Raw genomic sequence first — 17193 nt, 5'->3', positions numbered from 1 at the left:
GAAGTCTATCTATTTGGTCAACCCAATGCATGAAAAAATCACATTATCATGTAAGAACAAAATACTTTAGACACACAAGATATATAGAAGGAAGAATCAAAGCAAATAGTTTATTAGAGGTTTTTTTATAGTTCTATAGATAAATTTGGCATAAATTTAAGCTTAAAGATACAACCATACCATAGAATAGATTTTCATAAAAACTATACAAATTGTTACCCAAAAAAGAAAAGAATGATATCTAAATCCTTATGAAATTTAGCAAAGATTTTCAAAATGGTTACAAACTAAACAAAGAGAAGGTAAAACATGGGTTTCAAGAACCCTTCACTCTTTAAGATCCTTCATTCCGATTCTATTGCAAAGGAATCTTTGGTTTTATCCCACTCAATAAGGCCTCTATATTTCAAAAACTCTTGCTTTTGTAGCTCAGGAGAATCTTCAAATCTTTTATATCTCCTATATGGGAGAGTAAATAGGAGCTAAGAACTCTAAAATATTCGGCTCTAGACTCATTGTAACTAGGCATGTAGCCAAAAACCCTTATCGCTTCTTCTTATCTACCAATATTATATTTTCCTCCACTCGTCTTTTGAAAAATTTAGATCCAATGACTTTCGAAATAGTATTTAAAGGCATCATTGGTAAACTTAGAGAGCTTGAGAATCTACAGTGATAAATTGCAATAGTTTGATTATTTAAGCTTCCAATATACTAAACAAGGCCTTGGCTTTTTCAAAGCTTTAGTAACCTAGAGTCCTTGGATCTTCCAAGAAAGTTATCAAGGTCTTTATGGAGGCTTTAGTGTTTCTTCATACCCCATGCCTTCAATGCCAAGTCTTTTCTGGACCTCTAAGAACTCTTCTTCTAGAATAGGCCCTTCTTTTCATCTCAAGGGGTCCACCTATAAGAAATCATCTATATAACATGTGTCCAAAAGATATTAAGAAATATCCTTACTTGATATGCTATAAGGCTTTATAATTACCACTTTTACTTCATTAAACTTATGAAATTTTTGAAATTATAATTAAAAAATCCATTTTATAAATATAATCCTGTAAGTTTTACTAAATATAATACACTTTCTTTTTAATTCACATAGTATCTTACAAGTTCTATAATGTGGATCCCTCGAGATTTTCATATTTTAAATCTAATCAATACATATATACAAGGCTATGGAGCTATCTTAGAAATCTCCCTCTTAACATCCAAAGCTGCTAGTGGACATGGTTCATAACTTATGAAATTGTTGTCAATCTCGCCCCATGCTGCGAGGATGGCAAAGTAATAATCTCTTCTAAGATAGAAGAGATGTTAAATATCATTGTGAGCAATACATATCTTTTTTTGTTGATAAGGTAAGTAGGAAATGTAGGGATATAATCAAGAGGGCCTTTTTCAATCCCTATACTCAATTCTATCTCCTTTTCTTCTGCCTTTTTTATATTTTGACTATTAAATATAACCTCTTGATCCATGCATGTAATATATTCTATGTTATTCTCTTGTACTTTCTCTAAAGAATAATATTCCATACACAATGAATCTTGTATTTTTGGATCAAAATACATTGTTGTTGATCCTTATGAAAAAGATGGATTTTTTCACGCTTTCTAAATTCCTCATCAATAAGATAAAATATAGTATTTGAAGCTATCTTGTGAGAATTGGTTGCTTTGATCACATAATTAAATTGAATCTAATTATTAATTGTGAGACTCTCTACATGTCTAGTATAATATTCCATGTATACCTCAAGTTTCTTCAAATTAGGGAAAAGGTATGCTCGAAAAGGGCCTCATAAGGAAGAGATTAAGGGAAGGATTACTCTTTCTAATTAGTCAACATTTTAGGTCTAGATGCCATGATGAGAGAAAATGTGATTTTTTTCACAAAAAAATGATGGTTTTTAATTTAAAATACCAAAAAAGAGCCTATAGTCTCAAAATATCATATTATGGACTACATGTATTAACACCGTTAGACATTTACCCTACTAGTTAGAGCTTGGGCTTACAAAGGGAAATCATGGGATCCATTCCCATATGTGATAGTAGTGCCATTATGTTCTTCAATCAATGGAAGGGCCCACCTACCCTTTCCTCCCTTATAAAGGGTTATATATTCAGGGGGTGTACGTATTAAAAATCATCCATATAATGTGTGTTCAAAGGATATTAAGAAACATCTTTTCTGTACATGCTATAAGGCCATAAAATGACACCTTTTACTTTACTAAATTTATAATTTTTAATTACAAGAAAAATGTATTTTATAAATATACTTTTATAAATTTTACTAAATAAAATATCATTTTCTTTGAATTCACGTGGTATCTTACATGTTCTAAAAGGGAGGCTCCCTAAGGTTACATATTACTATTTAGGTAGGGATTGCTTGCATATGATCCACATAGAAATTTGGGCCATATTTTGAGAGATAAAAATTTATGTTTATAATGATGAATGAATAAATTTTAAATTTCAAAATACAAAATTTCTCAAATTTCCTTCACAATGTTAGAATACAAGCATTTCTTAGTAAGTGAAAATGATTTTTTAGTAGAAATTTTGTGCAAGACCACACAACTTTTGAGAGAAACCATCTTTTTGAGTCAAGAATGAAAAGAAAAGTGGACAAAATGTGTACACCATCCCCTCTTCATTATTGGTCCATCTCAAATCTCTTGTCATTAGGGAGTTATTAACTCTTAAGCTAAAGGGTTCTTTTTGAGTTCATATTCCCCCAAATAAGTTTAAGATATCCTAAGAGCTCATGCAAATCAAAAGGAGTATTCAATACATCCTTAATGTACATAAACTTGGATGAGTTTTTTGTCTTTTGAAGAAAATCAAAGAGTGTCATTACAATTATCCTCCAAAATCTCTTCCTCGATTCCCTTAAGGGATAGCTCCCTCTTTGACACTCTAACCTTGAAAAAAACAAATAACTGCAAAAAAGAAACTCAAATAAGGAAGAAAAATTAAAAAATTAAGTGAAAGATACAAACTATAGTCCTTGATGTATGAAATGTGAATAATGATGTAGTTAGGAGAAAACATCAACATGAAACTCGTGTTTCACACAATAGCATCCAAAAAAAGTTCATTACCATCAATTTGGATGAAAGCAAGAATACCTCATATAAATATAATCATGGCCGAAAAAATCATGTTTCATAAGATAGTGAGACAAAAAAAAGGTTGGATTGATCACTTATTACAAGGTTTTATTTGGTGATGACTAGTGTGCTTTTTCTTGCAATAGGGCACATAAGGACCTTACTTAACCTTGATAGAGATACGAGAATATTGCACTTGGAAATGTAAGGCTTGTATGAGATCTTGCTTTTAAAATAATTCAAACAAAATTATTTAATAATAAAGTTATTGTTCTAATTAGAACTTGTGTCGAAAATGATGTTTTTAATCTAAAAAGGGAGCTCTTATTTTTTTACTTTTTTAAAAAGTACTTTTTCACATGTGAGGCTATTTTGGGAGTCTTAAAAATGTGTTTAATGAGGCCATATGCAATCAACAACCATTGTAATTGATAATTTCAATGTTATTTTTTAAAATTGAGATAAATTTTAATATTTTAATACAATGTTTGTGTGTGTGTGTGTGTGTAGTATATATACATATTGAATGCATATTTTTAACCATTAAAATGTCATCTCGTGTCTTTAAAAGAAAATTCATCTCTCTTTTTATATGCATTTGTCACGGGTGTTTTTAGAGTATATGTACATTATAGGTAGACCACTAAAATATATAATATCATGTTAGCTCATATGTTCAATTAGAAAAGAAAATCATTTCTCTGGAGAAAGAGCCACTAACAGCTTTCCAAAGACTCACCTTTCCCCTTTGTATCATCATATCACCCTTCAAAAGCAACCATTTTTTCTTTCTTGAATACCGAACCCCTCTCTTGCTCTCTATAGAACACCCACAAATAGGTACAACTTTTCAAAGACTCACCTTTCCCCTTTTGAAAACAGCCATCTTTATTTCTTGGATACCAAACCTCTCCTCCTTGTGCCACATAGGCTCTCACCTTTCCCCTTTTGAAAACAGCCATCTTTATTTCTTGGATACCAAACCTCTCCTCCTTGTGCCACATAGGCTCTGGTCCAGTTGAGTTGGTTGAGAATCCCCAAGGGAAAGCTTTAAATAATCTATAAAATAGATTTCACGATATTAAGAAAAGTTGTACTATGCTTAAGTCTTAAGTCTCGAGGATACTTATAACTATTTTACTCCTTTTATTAGTACACTCGAGATTTTCTTGATCTTTACGACACTTTCATGTTTAGAAAAGTCTAAGGCCACTAATGTTAGACCAATGAATGGAGGGAGGGCGAAGGGGTAAAGAGCAAATGTAGTGCCTATAAACTCTTATCCGAAACACTGGGTTCATGCTTTTTGCGAGAGAGAGAGAGAGAGAGAGAGAGAGAGAGATGGGGGATGAGCACGAGCAGGGGATGGAGGTGGTGGCGATACCATTCCCGCTGCCGGGGCACATACGGCCCATGCTGCAGCTCTGCAGGGCCCTGCTCCGCTCCACGCCGCCCGCTTCCTGCGCCGTCACCTTCATCAACACCAGCCGCAACACCACCCACCTGGCCATGCTCCTCGGAGAACACCAATGGGCGTCCGACACGTCGGCTCCGCCGCAGCTGCTGCTGACGTGTGGGGGCCGGCTTCGCGTGGTGACGGTGGAGCTCGAACAGGACGCGCCGGCGGGTTCGTGGGACTACGTCCGAGGCCTCCTCCGTGCCTTCGACCGCTCCCTGCCTCTCGCCGTCGACCGGGCCCTCGACAGTATCCGGCCAATGACAGGCCGCCGCGTGGCCTGCATCCTGGCCGACGTGTACCTGGGGTGGGCCCAGGATCTTGCCGACCGCCTGCGCGTGCCGCGTGTCGCCCTCTGGACCAGCCTCGCTGCCGAGCTTCAGGTGTACCTCCACGCGTCCACCCTCCTCTCGCAAGGCACGCTCCCCTTCAAAGGTGCGCACCTCAAGAGACTCATCCCCATTTGGTCATGCTCTTCTTATCAATCATTGAACTTTAGCTTTAGTTTATAGGCCTTGGCATCATCATCATATTTCAATTCTTTTAAAACTGGTACGCGCCAAAAGGTATGAAATATATTAATTTAAAAATAAATTGATTTCCATCTTCCTTGATTCCACTAAAGATGGATGAAGCAGTGCTTTAATATCCTTGGCATTAAGTTTTTCTCCAACTTAACACCATGAATTTCTAGGCCAAGGTAAGATCATGCCCCTACTCAACAAGTTGTACAGGAGAACTCTGCCAAAGGGCACTTACAATAAATTCACAAGTTAGTCTAAAAGAATTGGAGAGCCCCCATCTTCCTAGGCCCTCGCTAGTATTGAGGATTTGATTATTTGAATCGAGCTAGTGTTCCACCTTTAATATCCCCTTTCTGACCAATGTAGAAGCTCGGGGGGTTCACTATATATATATTCTCTATATAACGTGTGTTCATGGCCTATTTATAAATATCCTAATCTGTGAATTTTTATTGTATAAAACACAACCCTTTTCTATTCAATCTGTAAGTAACCCCTTTATATGATACCCTTTTGTATATAAAAAATTTATAAAAATGGTGTTATAATATTTCAATTCTTTTAAAACTGACTGGTACGCGCCAAAAGGTATGAAATATATTAATTTAAAAACATTTACATTTTTTGATTTTATGCTCTAGATAAGTCAAGCAACACTTTTCAAGGATATTACGCCCCGGAAAAGTTTTCAAATTGCCTTACATTTGCAATGTTCAAAGTAAACTAAAGCATATGCATATGTAAAGTCCAATTGCTACAAAATGACTTCATGTGTGAGGAATCTTAATTGATAGGCATGGCCACTTTAGAGTTTGGTAATCAAGTATATTGCAATGCTAGATAAAGTCACTTTTGAGTTCTATATCGTAGCTATAACATTGCATTTAAGGGACATGGTGTAGGGAACCATCACATAGACCTTCAAATGTCTTGGATAAAAGATATAAGTAAACTTTAAAATGATCTAGGATAATGTGCATTCTTACATGTAAAGGAAGGCCCTAGATGTGTTCATAAAATGACTTCAAAAGTGGACTTCAAGTTGCAAATATCCACTCATAAGAAATGATAAATTACAATATTTCATAGGAAATAAAATTTGATATGAAATAATTTTTCTTGCAACTTCAATAAATTTTTAGTGTACGTTGTATGGTTGGTCTTGGCTAAGAAATGAGAAAGAAAATGTTTAGAATTAAGTAATAAATTTTAAAATCATCTTACTATTTCTCTCTTTTAATTTTCAAGGATTACTAAGGTTATGGCTTAAGGAAACCTTAGTTTAAGTATGTCTAGTGACCTTTTTAATCTCTTGAAGTAATTCAAATTTTAAGTTAGTTTAATGAATGACTCAAACTAAAAAAATTACATATCTTACAATTGTTTATAATTAATAGCTTAAAAGTAAAGTAAATGTTAAAGTAGAAGGTACACAAGTAGTATTAAAGAACTAAGGGATTTATTTTTCAAGTAGATATGAACATTTACAAAACCTGGGGGGGGAAAATGTCACCATACTTCCAATGGCATAACACAAGTTGTTAGATTTAAAGTTGTAGGAATTTAACAAGGAAAGCTGCCACCATCTCTTAAGAGTCCCCCTCCTACATATGTCTACTTGAAGAATAAATTGATTAAGTAATGTTATTACAATTCTTTGGTTGATCTTTTATCAATATTTTTGCAATATTTAATTTATTGAAAATTAAAATCTAAAATTTAAACAACTTAAACATGTGAGATTTATTTATTAACTATTTATTACATATTATAATATTTAGCTATTTAATTTACAAAAATAAATATTAATCTAGTTAAACTTATGATTTTATTTTTTAACATCTAAATATTTTTATATGTCAAATAAATATTTTTAGATGTTTTTAAAGCTAATAGCTCTTATTTTGAAGGGTTATTAAATCCATTAATTTGTGAGAAAGCTCAAAATTATATAAGTGAATAGCTCATTTAAAAACTTTAATAGTTCTTAAAACTTGGTTTTAACAATTACTTGACTCTAGAGACTCATCAAATATGATAGACCACAATGCAACCCTCAATATGTGCAAGAGAATATGCTTTCGTACAACTTCATAACTTCTTTTTTGCATGAATTTTATTTCTCTAATATTTTGTTTAATTTGATATAGTAATCCACATATTTTTGCTTTTTACTTCTATGTGCTACAAACTCTTCTTACCTAAGCCCTGATGGCTTTGGCCATACACAATAAATACCATGAGTACTTAGCTTCACAATTAGAAGTGGCCATGTGGGCTACTTTTTGTTCATAGCCATGATATGCATGAGTTACCACACACACTTCTTCATTCAAATTATCATGATAAATGCCATTTTAAAGTTCCACTGATCACAATCCAACCAATATGAATTACTTTAATATACAAATTCTAGGAATTGTCATCGCATGGTAAGTGCAAGTGAAGGTCTTATTATAAAGGCAATGTTCTTTTGTTGAGCATAACCCTTTTCCACAAACCAAGCCTTATGGTGATTAACACTAGAATTTGGCTTATGTTTGAACTTACAAACCCACTTAGTAATAATGGCCTTTTTATAGGAGTCAAGTCACATCAGTATCAAGTGTCATTGTTGAAACATCATCGTATGTAGTTGCATAATAGTAGCTATTTCATGTTTGGAATTTTATACCATCTTTAAAAGAAACAAGTTTATCCTCCTCACACATACTGGAAAAAACTATTGCTAAATAATTTGATGCATAAGAGGCACTGTGAGAGCTAGAACAAGTACAACTAGATAAATATGTATTGAATATATTGCTACAAAATATTTGAATAGTCATTTTTCCATAGCCTTAGATTGCTTAATCTCTACTCTTTGATCAACAAGTCCATCATAATAGACTAATCTGTGAATTTATTGGAATTCTATGTAGGCTTGAAAATTGCCTCATTTAGTGTTATAGTTGATTGCCTACCATTCAAAATAGGTATATATTTTTCTCCTTGATGCATGAAAGTAAAGACTACAAAAAATTGTTCACAAATATGATATCCGATCAAATATGCTTAGTTTGTGGGCAATATAAATTGTACTCTCTACTTTCATAATTGCTACAAACAAAGACAGAGCAAAGATACATGATTGTACTTATCGTGCCTTTGGCATGAGTGTGTATAACCTTATTCAAAATTTTTTACAAACAGGTCATCTTTAATATCACCAACTTGATCTAGCTTCTCAAGCTTCAATACCCTTGCCTATAGCCATCTCAATTCCACCAAATACAGCTCACAAAATGTAACGTGCCCGCCTATCAGTTGTCTAAGCACATTTTTAGAGGTCCATCAAGAGATAAGTCTACGTGGTGCCTCCCGGCACTCCCATGGAATGCCATGGGGTTTGTCACCCAGGATTTCTTGAGTATGCCTCGCAACGGAACGTTCATGACCGCGAACCCACTAGGATCGACCTAAAATCTAGGTTCCTAGTGGTCAAGGTCTCCTGGCAGCATTCTAGCATTAGGTCCTGGACATCCGACTTTAAGCAGAGATACCAAAATTAAAGAAAACCCATGTTGCACTTGGGTCAAAGAGAATAGGAAATGAGAGGGATGTGTCGCTCAACCTCTCTACTTGTAGGGTATAGTCCCATTTTGGTCCCCTATAATGGCATGAATTGGGGTTCTAACCTAGCAATACCTAAGGGTTAGGGACATTTGTAAAACCTTGTGAGAATCCTCTCAATTATCTGGGACCACCCTCTCATAGGACAAACCCATTGGGGGTTCCGCCCACTCGCTTCCCTCAGTGGGCGTTCTTTAGTTATCTAATTAGGTCCTATCACATTTATGTGTGACATTTAAAATCAACTTTCTTAATTAAGCATTTTAGGGAATAGGGTTTGTTCGCATAACTTAAAGCATTGGCATGAAAAGAGAGCAAGCAATCCTTTTGACAAACAAGTTCCTTAACTTATCTTTCGGTTAATCTTTGTCTCCTGCTCATATAGGAGAAATTATATGTCCCTTTTGCCCCTATAGAAGTACCCGGTCCAAATCACACAGCACCATAATTTCCATCCTTTAACTATAATAGGATCTTCCAACACCACAAACGTTGGGGCCACGGATGTCCTCAACTCTGTTTCGGAGTTGGCAAGGGGTGTCCAGAGCTCCACTTGATCCACAAGCGGCCTAGGAGTGAAACACCATTTATGTGGTTGGCCTTTTAACCACTTGACCTTCAGCCTACGAATCTAGCAGTGCTCTTCTCGGGTTAATCCGAGATGTGACCTTGGAGATGATCCACACATGCAAAATATCATTTTCTTAATTAAATCCTTTAAAAATCAAACACAAACAAGGCATTCAACCCTAATATCATCTTTTAGAAAACATTCATTTATTCCCACGGCAACTTGTCATCAGAGACCCTTGCCATGCATTTACCATAAATCATAAGACTTGGAATAATCATTCAAATGACAATTCAACAATTAGTTGAATGCAAAAGCATGTTTGAACAACCAACAAAACCAATTGTATTTTTCCAAACAATATAAGAATAGAAGCGATAACCTTTCCATCGCATATTCGCTCTCCCCCTTGGGATCTAGGAGCGATATTATGCAAAATTTACTTAACACTCCCTTCCCTTAGCTAGGGCATAAGTTAATGTTTCAAACATTGTACAAGATGCGAGTCCTATATATTACTTACATTGATCGATAACCCAGCCCTCTTCCCAAACGTAGTGGTCTTTACTTTGTCTGGGGTTTCCTAATCCCTTGAGCTTTCTACTTGCCTTGAGGCTTGGAGTTGTTGTTCGTATCTAGCCCAATCCCCAAATTGGATTGATAAACATGATATTAGCGAGAGCTTGGGCAAGGGTCTAGAGCTTTGAAAATGATTCTCTTTTAGACTAAGTTGCTTGCCATGCAATCCATTAGGCATGCAAGCTCAACATATCCCTTCAACATGGTGAAAACATAACTATTAATTCACAAGAAGAGGGAGTCGACAATACCTTGGAACCGTATATTCTATTCTTGCTATGTATGGATTTGTCGCATAGCATCTAGATGCACTTTGCAAACCCCACCTTTCGAATATGTGAGATGAAATTTATCATTTTCAATGACCTATTCTCGTGCATCATAGTATGTGGCCTAATGTATCTCATGGGAGAATCAAAGCAAGCATCTATCAATTTGGAAATACATTACTTACGACCAGTACCGCAATTGGATTGACAGTGATGCCTTTGCCCAAAGCTTTGTTGCTAGCTGTAGGATTGCCATCCGCACACGACATTCTTTGCTTGGGGGCCATCTTCTACAAGTAGATTTGAGAGATAAATGAGCAATGGATTTTGAGATGGAAGAGCATAAGAGAAGATGGCTTAGTCGAAGACCAAGATAGGGGGAATTGACCTAACTCTCTCCCTTGTAGCCTCTCAAGGTAACTCCTCTCTCTCTCTCTAAACCTCTCGGGGTCTCCTTGTGCTTCCTTGTGCCTCCCATGCCTCATATTTATAGCTAAACAAGAGAAGAAGGGTTGTGGCTAAGAGGAAGAGCTCTTTATGGAGGGGATCCTGGAAAAATCAGTGATCTAATGCTCAAATCATAAATCTGATGGTTCCATTGGCCGGAGGGGGGTAAAACTCCAAGACACTTGCTTAGAAAATTTTTAGATCACTCCTTCTTTTTCTCCCTATTCAAAGTGCTATTTACTGCGTGTAAACTGTGATCGTTGCACACATGATTTTGCCAATCTCTCTTTTCTTTTTTTTCTTTTAAAAAAACATATTCTTAATTAAATAAAAATTGTTAGTTAACAATGTTAGTTAGTTTTTACTTTAGTTAGTAGCCTTACTAACTTATTAATTGACTAACTAACTTTCGTACTAAGCAACTAACTTTTAATTGCGTGGAAATATTACACAAAATAGGGTATTTTGAAATAAGAATGGCAATCCCCCTCGATAAGGGAGTATCTATTTCCATATATCCCTTGTCTATCTTTTATGGTTAGTGCACAATTCCCAAAAGCATATATTGAGTTGGTATAGAGACAAGATCTTCTGTAGCAAGGGTTAATAGGTTAGCATGTGAAAACATTAGGAAACAAGCCTTCGTCTAAACCTCTAAAGATAGAAGTACATGTACGGCCATTAGATCCCCGTCAAAATTTGCATTGAACCCTCCACAAAGTGCTTCCATGCTCTTCTTGTCCTCTTCACCTTAGTAGCATTTCATGTTGCACTTACTCACCTCCTCCTCATAGTCTTTGCCCATCCTTTCCCTTGAAAGATTGCGTAAACTCCCTTCATACTCCACCAGGTGCACATAAAGCACTTCACTTTCCTTAATTTTAAAGCTTAAGCTATTACTAAGCTTTTTGTCGCTCTTCATCACTGTTAAGACATGGTCTATGAAAAAATCTATGTTGCTATTTCTGTGCTCCACTTTTTCTCCATAGTCCATGTTGGCTCCTTGAATGTTTTTCCCCTTGCATTGATTTTACTTTTCTCATCATTATTAGTTGTTCTGGTTATCAATAGCATCATCATTTTGTTTTTTTCCACAAAAAACAAGGTACATACATGCTTTTGCACTACTTTTTGCATGAAATCTTGTTGCCACATCATCATCTTGCCACATTAGCAATGGTTGGACCCAATGATTGCTAATCCATGTCATTTGACATCCCTCTCAATCCAAAGTATACCATATGTTGGTCATTATTACACGGAACCCCAACATTATCCATTCTGGCCAAAAGAGTGGTTTGACACTAGATCCTCAAGCTCATTGCTTTCAAAATTGGTCTCATAAATATGATTTATAGCTTTCCATGAGATCAAATACAAGGATGTGATAATACACCTACTTTCATTGTGAGGATGCCAACTCTCAATCCAATGGTCATTGCACCAAAACAAAATTCTAGAACTCCTCTTATAGATGCCCATGAATTTAGGGAAAACTCTAGTAGTAATGGGAGAAAACCCTAGAACTCCCTCCTATAAGAAGAGAAGAGCCCTAGCTAAAGAAGAGCTCTAGTTGCCAAAGTCATCCAACTCTCTCTTGCCAAGAGCCATAATACTTGTACTTTGACATTTACTATTCATGGCTTATACATGTGTCACCACCTATTCTTTTTCAAGTTCTCAAGGAAAAGCTGAATAACATGGAATACAGTGCACTTTTGACTCAATCAATTTTTACTTATAAGGCACACTTTTAGTTGAAATAACTCAAGACCTTATGAAAGTCCATGTTTAAATTCTCACTTGCTAAATGCATAGCCAAAAATGTAAAGCATGAATCTTATCATTTTCATCAAAAGAAAGCTTTTATGCATTCATTTTTAGTAAGATTTCTAAATTCATGTAACTTAAAGAAGTGTAAGTATCTCATTATGCAATCTATGTATCTATGAAGATATGGATGTTCGTAAAACTCTTCTTTCATAATACAAGGGTGCTAATCCTTTCTTATTATACAAACATTTACTCCTTTGAGCTCCCATATACTTGTCTATTTACAAAAGTTTCTACATAGCATGTTGCATTAAATGCACTAAATCTTAAAATTAGTTTTTTTGACATATTTAAATTGATCATATATGCATGTTGGTGGAGGGTACAAGGATTGCACACTAGAATGTTGTTGCATTGAGATCCACTAAATCTTAAAATTAGTTTTTTGACATATTTAAATTGATTATATATGCATGTTGGTGGAGGGTACAAGGACTGCACACTAGAATGTATAAAATTTTACTTTTTAGTAATTTAGTTTTGTTTATTATTTGATCTAATTCTTTATAAACATTGATGGAGGGTGCAAGGATGCTACACAAGGTGCATGAAATACTATTTTCAATCATCAAGAATAGGTAAACTATCAAGGACATGACTAAAGAGAGAGAAAGAAGAGAGAGAATATTGCAAAAGAGAGAGAAGAAGAGGTGTAGAAGAGAGAGAACGAGAGTGACAAGGAGAGAGAAAGACTAGAAAATCAGAGGGACCATGAAAGTTGAGAAAGAGAGAAGATGAAGGAGACTTGAGAGAGAGGAGATGAAGGAGACTTGAGAGAGGAGATGAAGGAGACTTGAGAGAGAGGAGATGAAGGAGACTTGTCTTATGTCAAAATTGGGTACAAAATAGTAGTACCTACCCCTATGTACCCTATTTTCCATCTCTTACATAAACAAAGTAGGAAACGATGTGGTAAGAGAGCAAAAGACTAAAGAGGAAGGATTTTATTGTTTCTTATGGTAGAAAAAAGTGATATGAGCTTATATTGTACACATGGTAAGATCTTTTGTACAAAAAATTAGTGAAAGCACAATGATTAAGCCATTACAGATATACAACTATATAAAAGTGTAACTTGTGTTTATATAAAATATAGGTGTACAAATGCAACTTGGTCATTAAAACTAGAATTGCAATAATTGTTCTCACTCATAAGCTTACAAATGCATGAGGATTGTCATGTGGTTTCTTATCAAATGAGTTGCAATATACTCTACACTTTTCTTTCCATCTCAATGATTCATAGAGGAGGATGGCATGCGATGTCAATTGTATCAAAAGAGAACCAAAAGTACATTTGTGTGCATCAGCTCACATATCTACCATATTGTGGTTAGGAAACCTTAATTTCTCAACTTGGTGTACTATTACTTTGAAGAACTTCAAGCTTTAGTATACCCTCACAACTAGGGTGGAAATGACATTCCTTTCAAGCTAATGATACGAAGAGGATAATATGTAGTTTCGATGTCATAGCAAAATAACTATGGCTTTACTAAAGATAAAATATTTCAAGTTTCCCTCCAAGTTATAGCATTATATAATCAACAAGCATTGTGAAAATTGTCAACATGTTGAATGTGATCATTTTTCTTACAATTCATGAAAGGTACTCTTTTCGCACTCAATTAATTGCATGTGATTATTTCTCTTGAAATTACTCATGAAAGGTAATCTCCTTTTGTAGCAGTGATATTTTAAAGACATGCCCTTGCTCCTTCTATTTGTAACTGTAGGCTAAATAAAATTTGAGTACAACTACAAAAAATGATTTAATTTTATTCTACCATATGGTATTATCAATTGATCTTTTGCATGTGATTCAAAAATCAATTTCATATCATAACTTTGTATGCTTAATTGCAGTGCCAAGTGGGAGATCTACCTTTGAGGAAGACATTGATGACCTAGTGCATGGCAGGAGGTTGGCAAGTCGTCCATTATACCATCATGTGCCTGATGACTATACAGAGAAAGTGCATATACCATGCATTGGGGACCTTGATCGTAAGGATTTTCCTTCTTTTCTACAAATTGAGGATAAGTCGGACATTATTTTCTCCTTCTACATAGACCAAGTGCGTAGGGTTTGTGAGGCATCCCTACTCTTAATTAACACCATCCATGATTTAGAAGAGTCCGTCTTCAACTCCATCAAAGTGCATAATAATGTTGATGCACATGCGATTGGCCCTCTATTTATGCTAGAAGAAGAGATAATTGGAATGGATCATAATGAATCTATTGCTAATGAGTGCATGGAATGGTTAGATAAGCAAAAACCACATAGTGTCATGTATGTGGCTTTTGGTAGCATGGCAAGGCTCACCCCTTTGGATTTGAAAGAGCTTGTCCAAGGATTAAAGGCATCAGAACAACATTTTTTAATTGCTTGTAGGTGTAGTATAGATGCTACTGAGTTTGACATTAGTGATGTAGGGCTTCTGGTAGAGTGGGCCCCACAATCTCACATCCTCCAACATCTTGCAATTGGTGGATTCTTAAGCCATTGTGGTTGGAATTCCACCTTGGAGTCCCTCTCTGGGGGTGTTCCTATATTGGGTTGTCCCCTTGCCACTGATCAAGTGCTTACTTCCAAATTAATCGTGGATACATGGCAAGTTGGATTGCAACTTAGTAAGCCAATACACAAGGATGCCCTATTTGATGCGAACCAAATAGCCACCCTTACTAGACAACTTATAGAGGGTGAGAAAGGGAAACTTCTTCGAGCAAGGGCTCAAAATTGGAAGGCCATTGCAAAAAGGTCTATAGATAGTATTACTTTGCATAAGGCACTTGGTCTTTTTATTGAAAAAATCATGAACCATAGGGAGGAGTAAAGTAGGCCTAGTTTACACTATGTCTCAAATTATTTGCTCACTTACTTGCTATATTCTACCCTCACATTCATTGAGACACCCATTTTCTATGTACAATTCATGCATTTTCCTCATGTCTATCAATTTACGTGCAATAACATTTGGAGTCTTCACTTTGCAACAGCACCTATCTAGAGGGAGTCTAGAGGATTCATAAACATAGTCTAATAACCAAAGTGGACTAAATGCAAGCAATTATAAGCTAGCATTTAAAATTCCTATTTCTACTATATATACATGTAAAAACAAGGTATATCTTATAGGGAGAGTAAGAAATTGTGAAGAGTCTCATAAGGCATTCACATGATTGTCATGTGGAAACCTTTATTATTATTCATATAGTTGTGTTTTGGATCATCTCCATTTTGAAACTCATTTTTGTAAATAAATTCATGTCATACATTAAGTGGATTTACTTATAGTACTAATAAATACATTAATAAGGAGTTGGATCATGTAGAAGAAGGGGGAATATATAAATTAATGCAAATAATAGCATAGTTTAAACTACAAATTTCTAGAGTTATAAGATGTGATTGTTAGAATTTCAAGCTCTATGTGAGCTACTTTGGTTGTCACTTTTGATTATGTGAATACTGGTTGATGATAAAGGAATATTTCTTTCTTATTTGATGCTTACTAATTGTATCATTCATACTCCTCCGGATTTAGTGATATCTTATCACTCTTAAAAGCATTTGCTTTACATGTGATTTATCTCTTTATGCAAGTGTCATGATTTCTTAGCATGATTTGTGCGGTTCATTGTGCCTCATTATCTTAATTGGTGATAGAGCATCACATGTCTATCTTACTCAAATAGCCAGGAAGAAATTTTGTTGATTTGCGTGTATGTTTGTTTCCCATCTATGGGGCTTGAAGATAGAGGATAGTGGCAACTTCTTGTAATGTCCTCCCCCCAACCAATACATCATTAATTTTTAATAATACTCAATTTGGGATGGTTAGGATTATGATTAAGCTCATTTTTGGTGGTTTCAATAGGGGATATGAAGGTGGCCAATGGAGACCATCCAAAATAGGGGGATCCTTTTTCATTGCCTTTTTACATTCTTCTCCACCTCTTCTCTCTTCTCCTCTTCTTCCCTTCTCCTCCTCTTTCTTTCCTCTCCACCTCTTCTCTTCTCTCCTTCTCTTCTCTTCTTTTTCACCTCTCTCAAGTTGTAGAAAATGTAGCACAAGCAAAAGACTCCACCACCTTAAGCATGGTGACAAATATGTCTAGGCATATACTGCCAAGTTCACAATACTCAACATTCGCATTGATGCCAATGCCTAGGAAAAAGATGAAATGTTGAATACCCTTTATGTTCAAAGTTTCAACAAACCTTTCCAGAAAGCATTTGCTTCTAATGATCTATTGGGTAATAACATTTACCCATTCTATAAGAAAGCTCTCTTGTTAGAGTAGTTCTTATCAAAAGAAAAGTCAAGAAAAGGGAAGAAATCTAGGAAGTCCATCCCAAAACATGAACATGATGATAGCAGTGAGTCCACTTTTGATTCTTACTTGGAAGCAGACTCTAGCAATGTAGAATCTGACTCCGAAGAGGAAGAATAAAAAAATAAACCTAAGAATAAAGTGGAAAACATAAAAAAGAATGAGGTTCGAAACCTTTGGTGCACACAATGCAACAATCCAAGACATGTTCAAATTTAATGTCGCCTAAACTTAAAATGATGCAACATTTGTAACATGGCCATGCACAACACTGAGTACTACCAATGTAATGGTAGGTACTAGATGGCCTATCCTAGATGATGGCAAGGGACCAGAGCAAACACTTTCAGCCAATGGACAAAGCTTTGGGCCAAATCGATTCCTACCCTTGCTGTGGCATGTACCAATCGGGACTATGAGCAACCTAGCAA

The 17193-nt window shown here is 35.4% G+C and overlaps 1 protein-coding gene across 2 annotated transcripts; it reads left to right on the top strand.

The window, feature by feature from the left end:
* The first annotated feature begins 4390 nt into the window (after positions 1-4390).
* On the top strand, positions 4391-15894 carry LOC148040628 (UDP-glycosyltransferase 85A7-like). Of its 2 annotated transcripts, none has more exons than XM_087701439.1 (2): positions 4391-5018; positions 14285-15894. In XM_087701439.1, exons 1-2 carry the CDS (start codon positions 4427-4429, stop codon positions 15259-15261), a joined length of 1569 nt encoding a protein of 522 aa, XP_087557565.1. In that variant the 5' UTR covers positions 4391-4426; the 3' UTR covers positions 15262-15894. The 2 variants fall into 2 exon arrangements, with proteins under 2 accessions (XP_087557565.1, XP_087557574.1); XM_087701448.1 differs by lacking the exon at positions 14285-15894 and adding an exon at positions 5278-5613 and having other exon boundaries at positions 4393-5018.
* The last annotated feature ends 1299 nt before the right edge of the window (positions 15895-17193 follow it).

Source organism: Lygodium microphyllum, chromosome 2, assembly GCF_053477565.2.
Source record: "Lygodium microphyllum isolate KBCC chromosome 2, Lygodium_microphyllum_v1.1.10, whole genome shotgun sequence".
NCBI lineage: Eukaryota > Viridiplantae > Streptophyta > Polypodiopsida > Schizaeales > Lygodiaceae > Lygodium > Lygodium microphyllum.
This window is presented reverse-complemented; position numbering and strand designations above follow the sequence as displayed.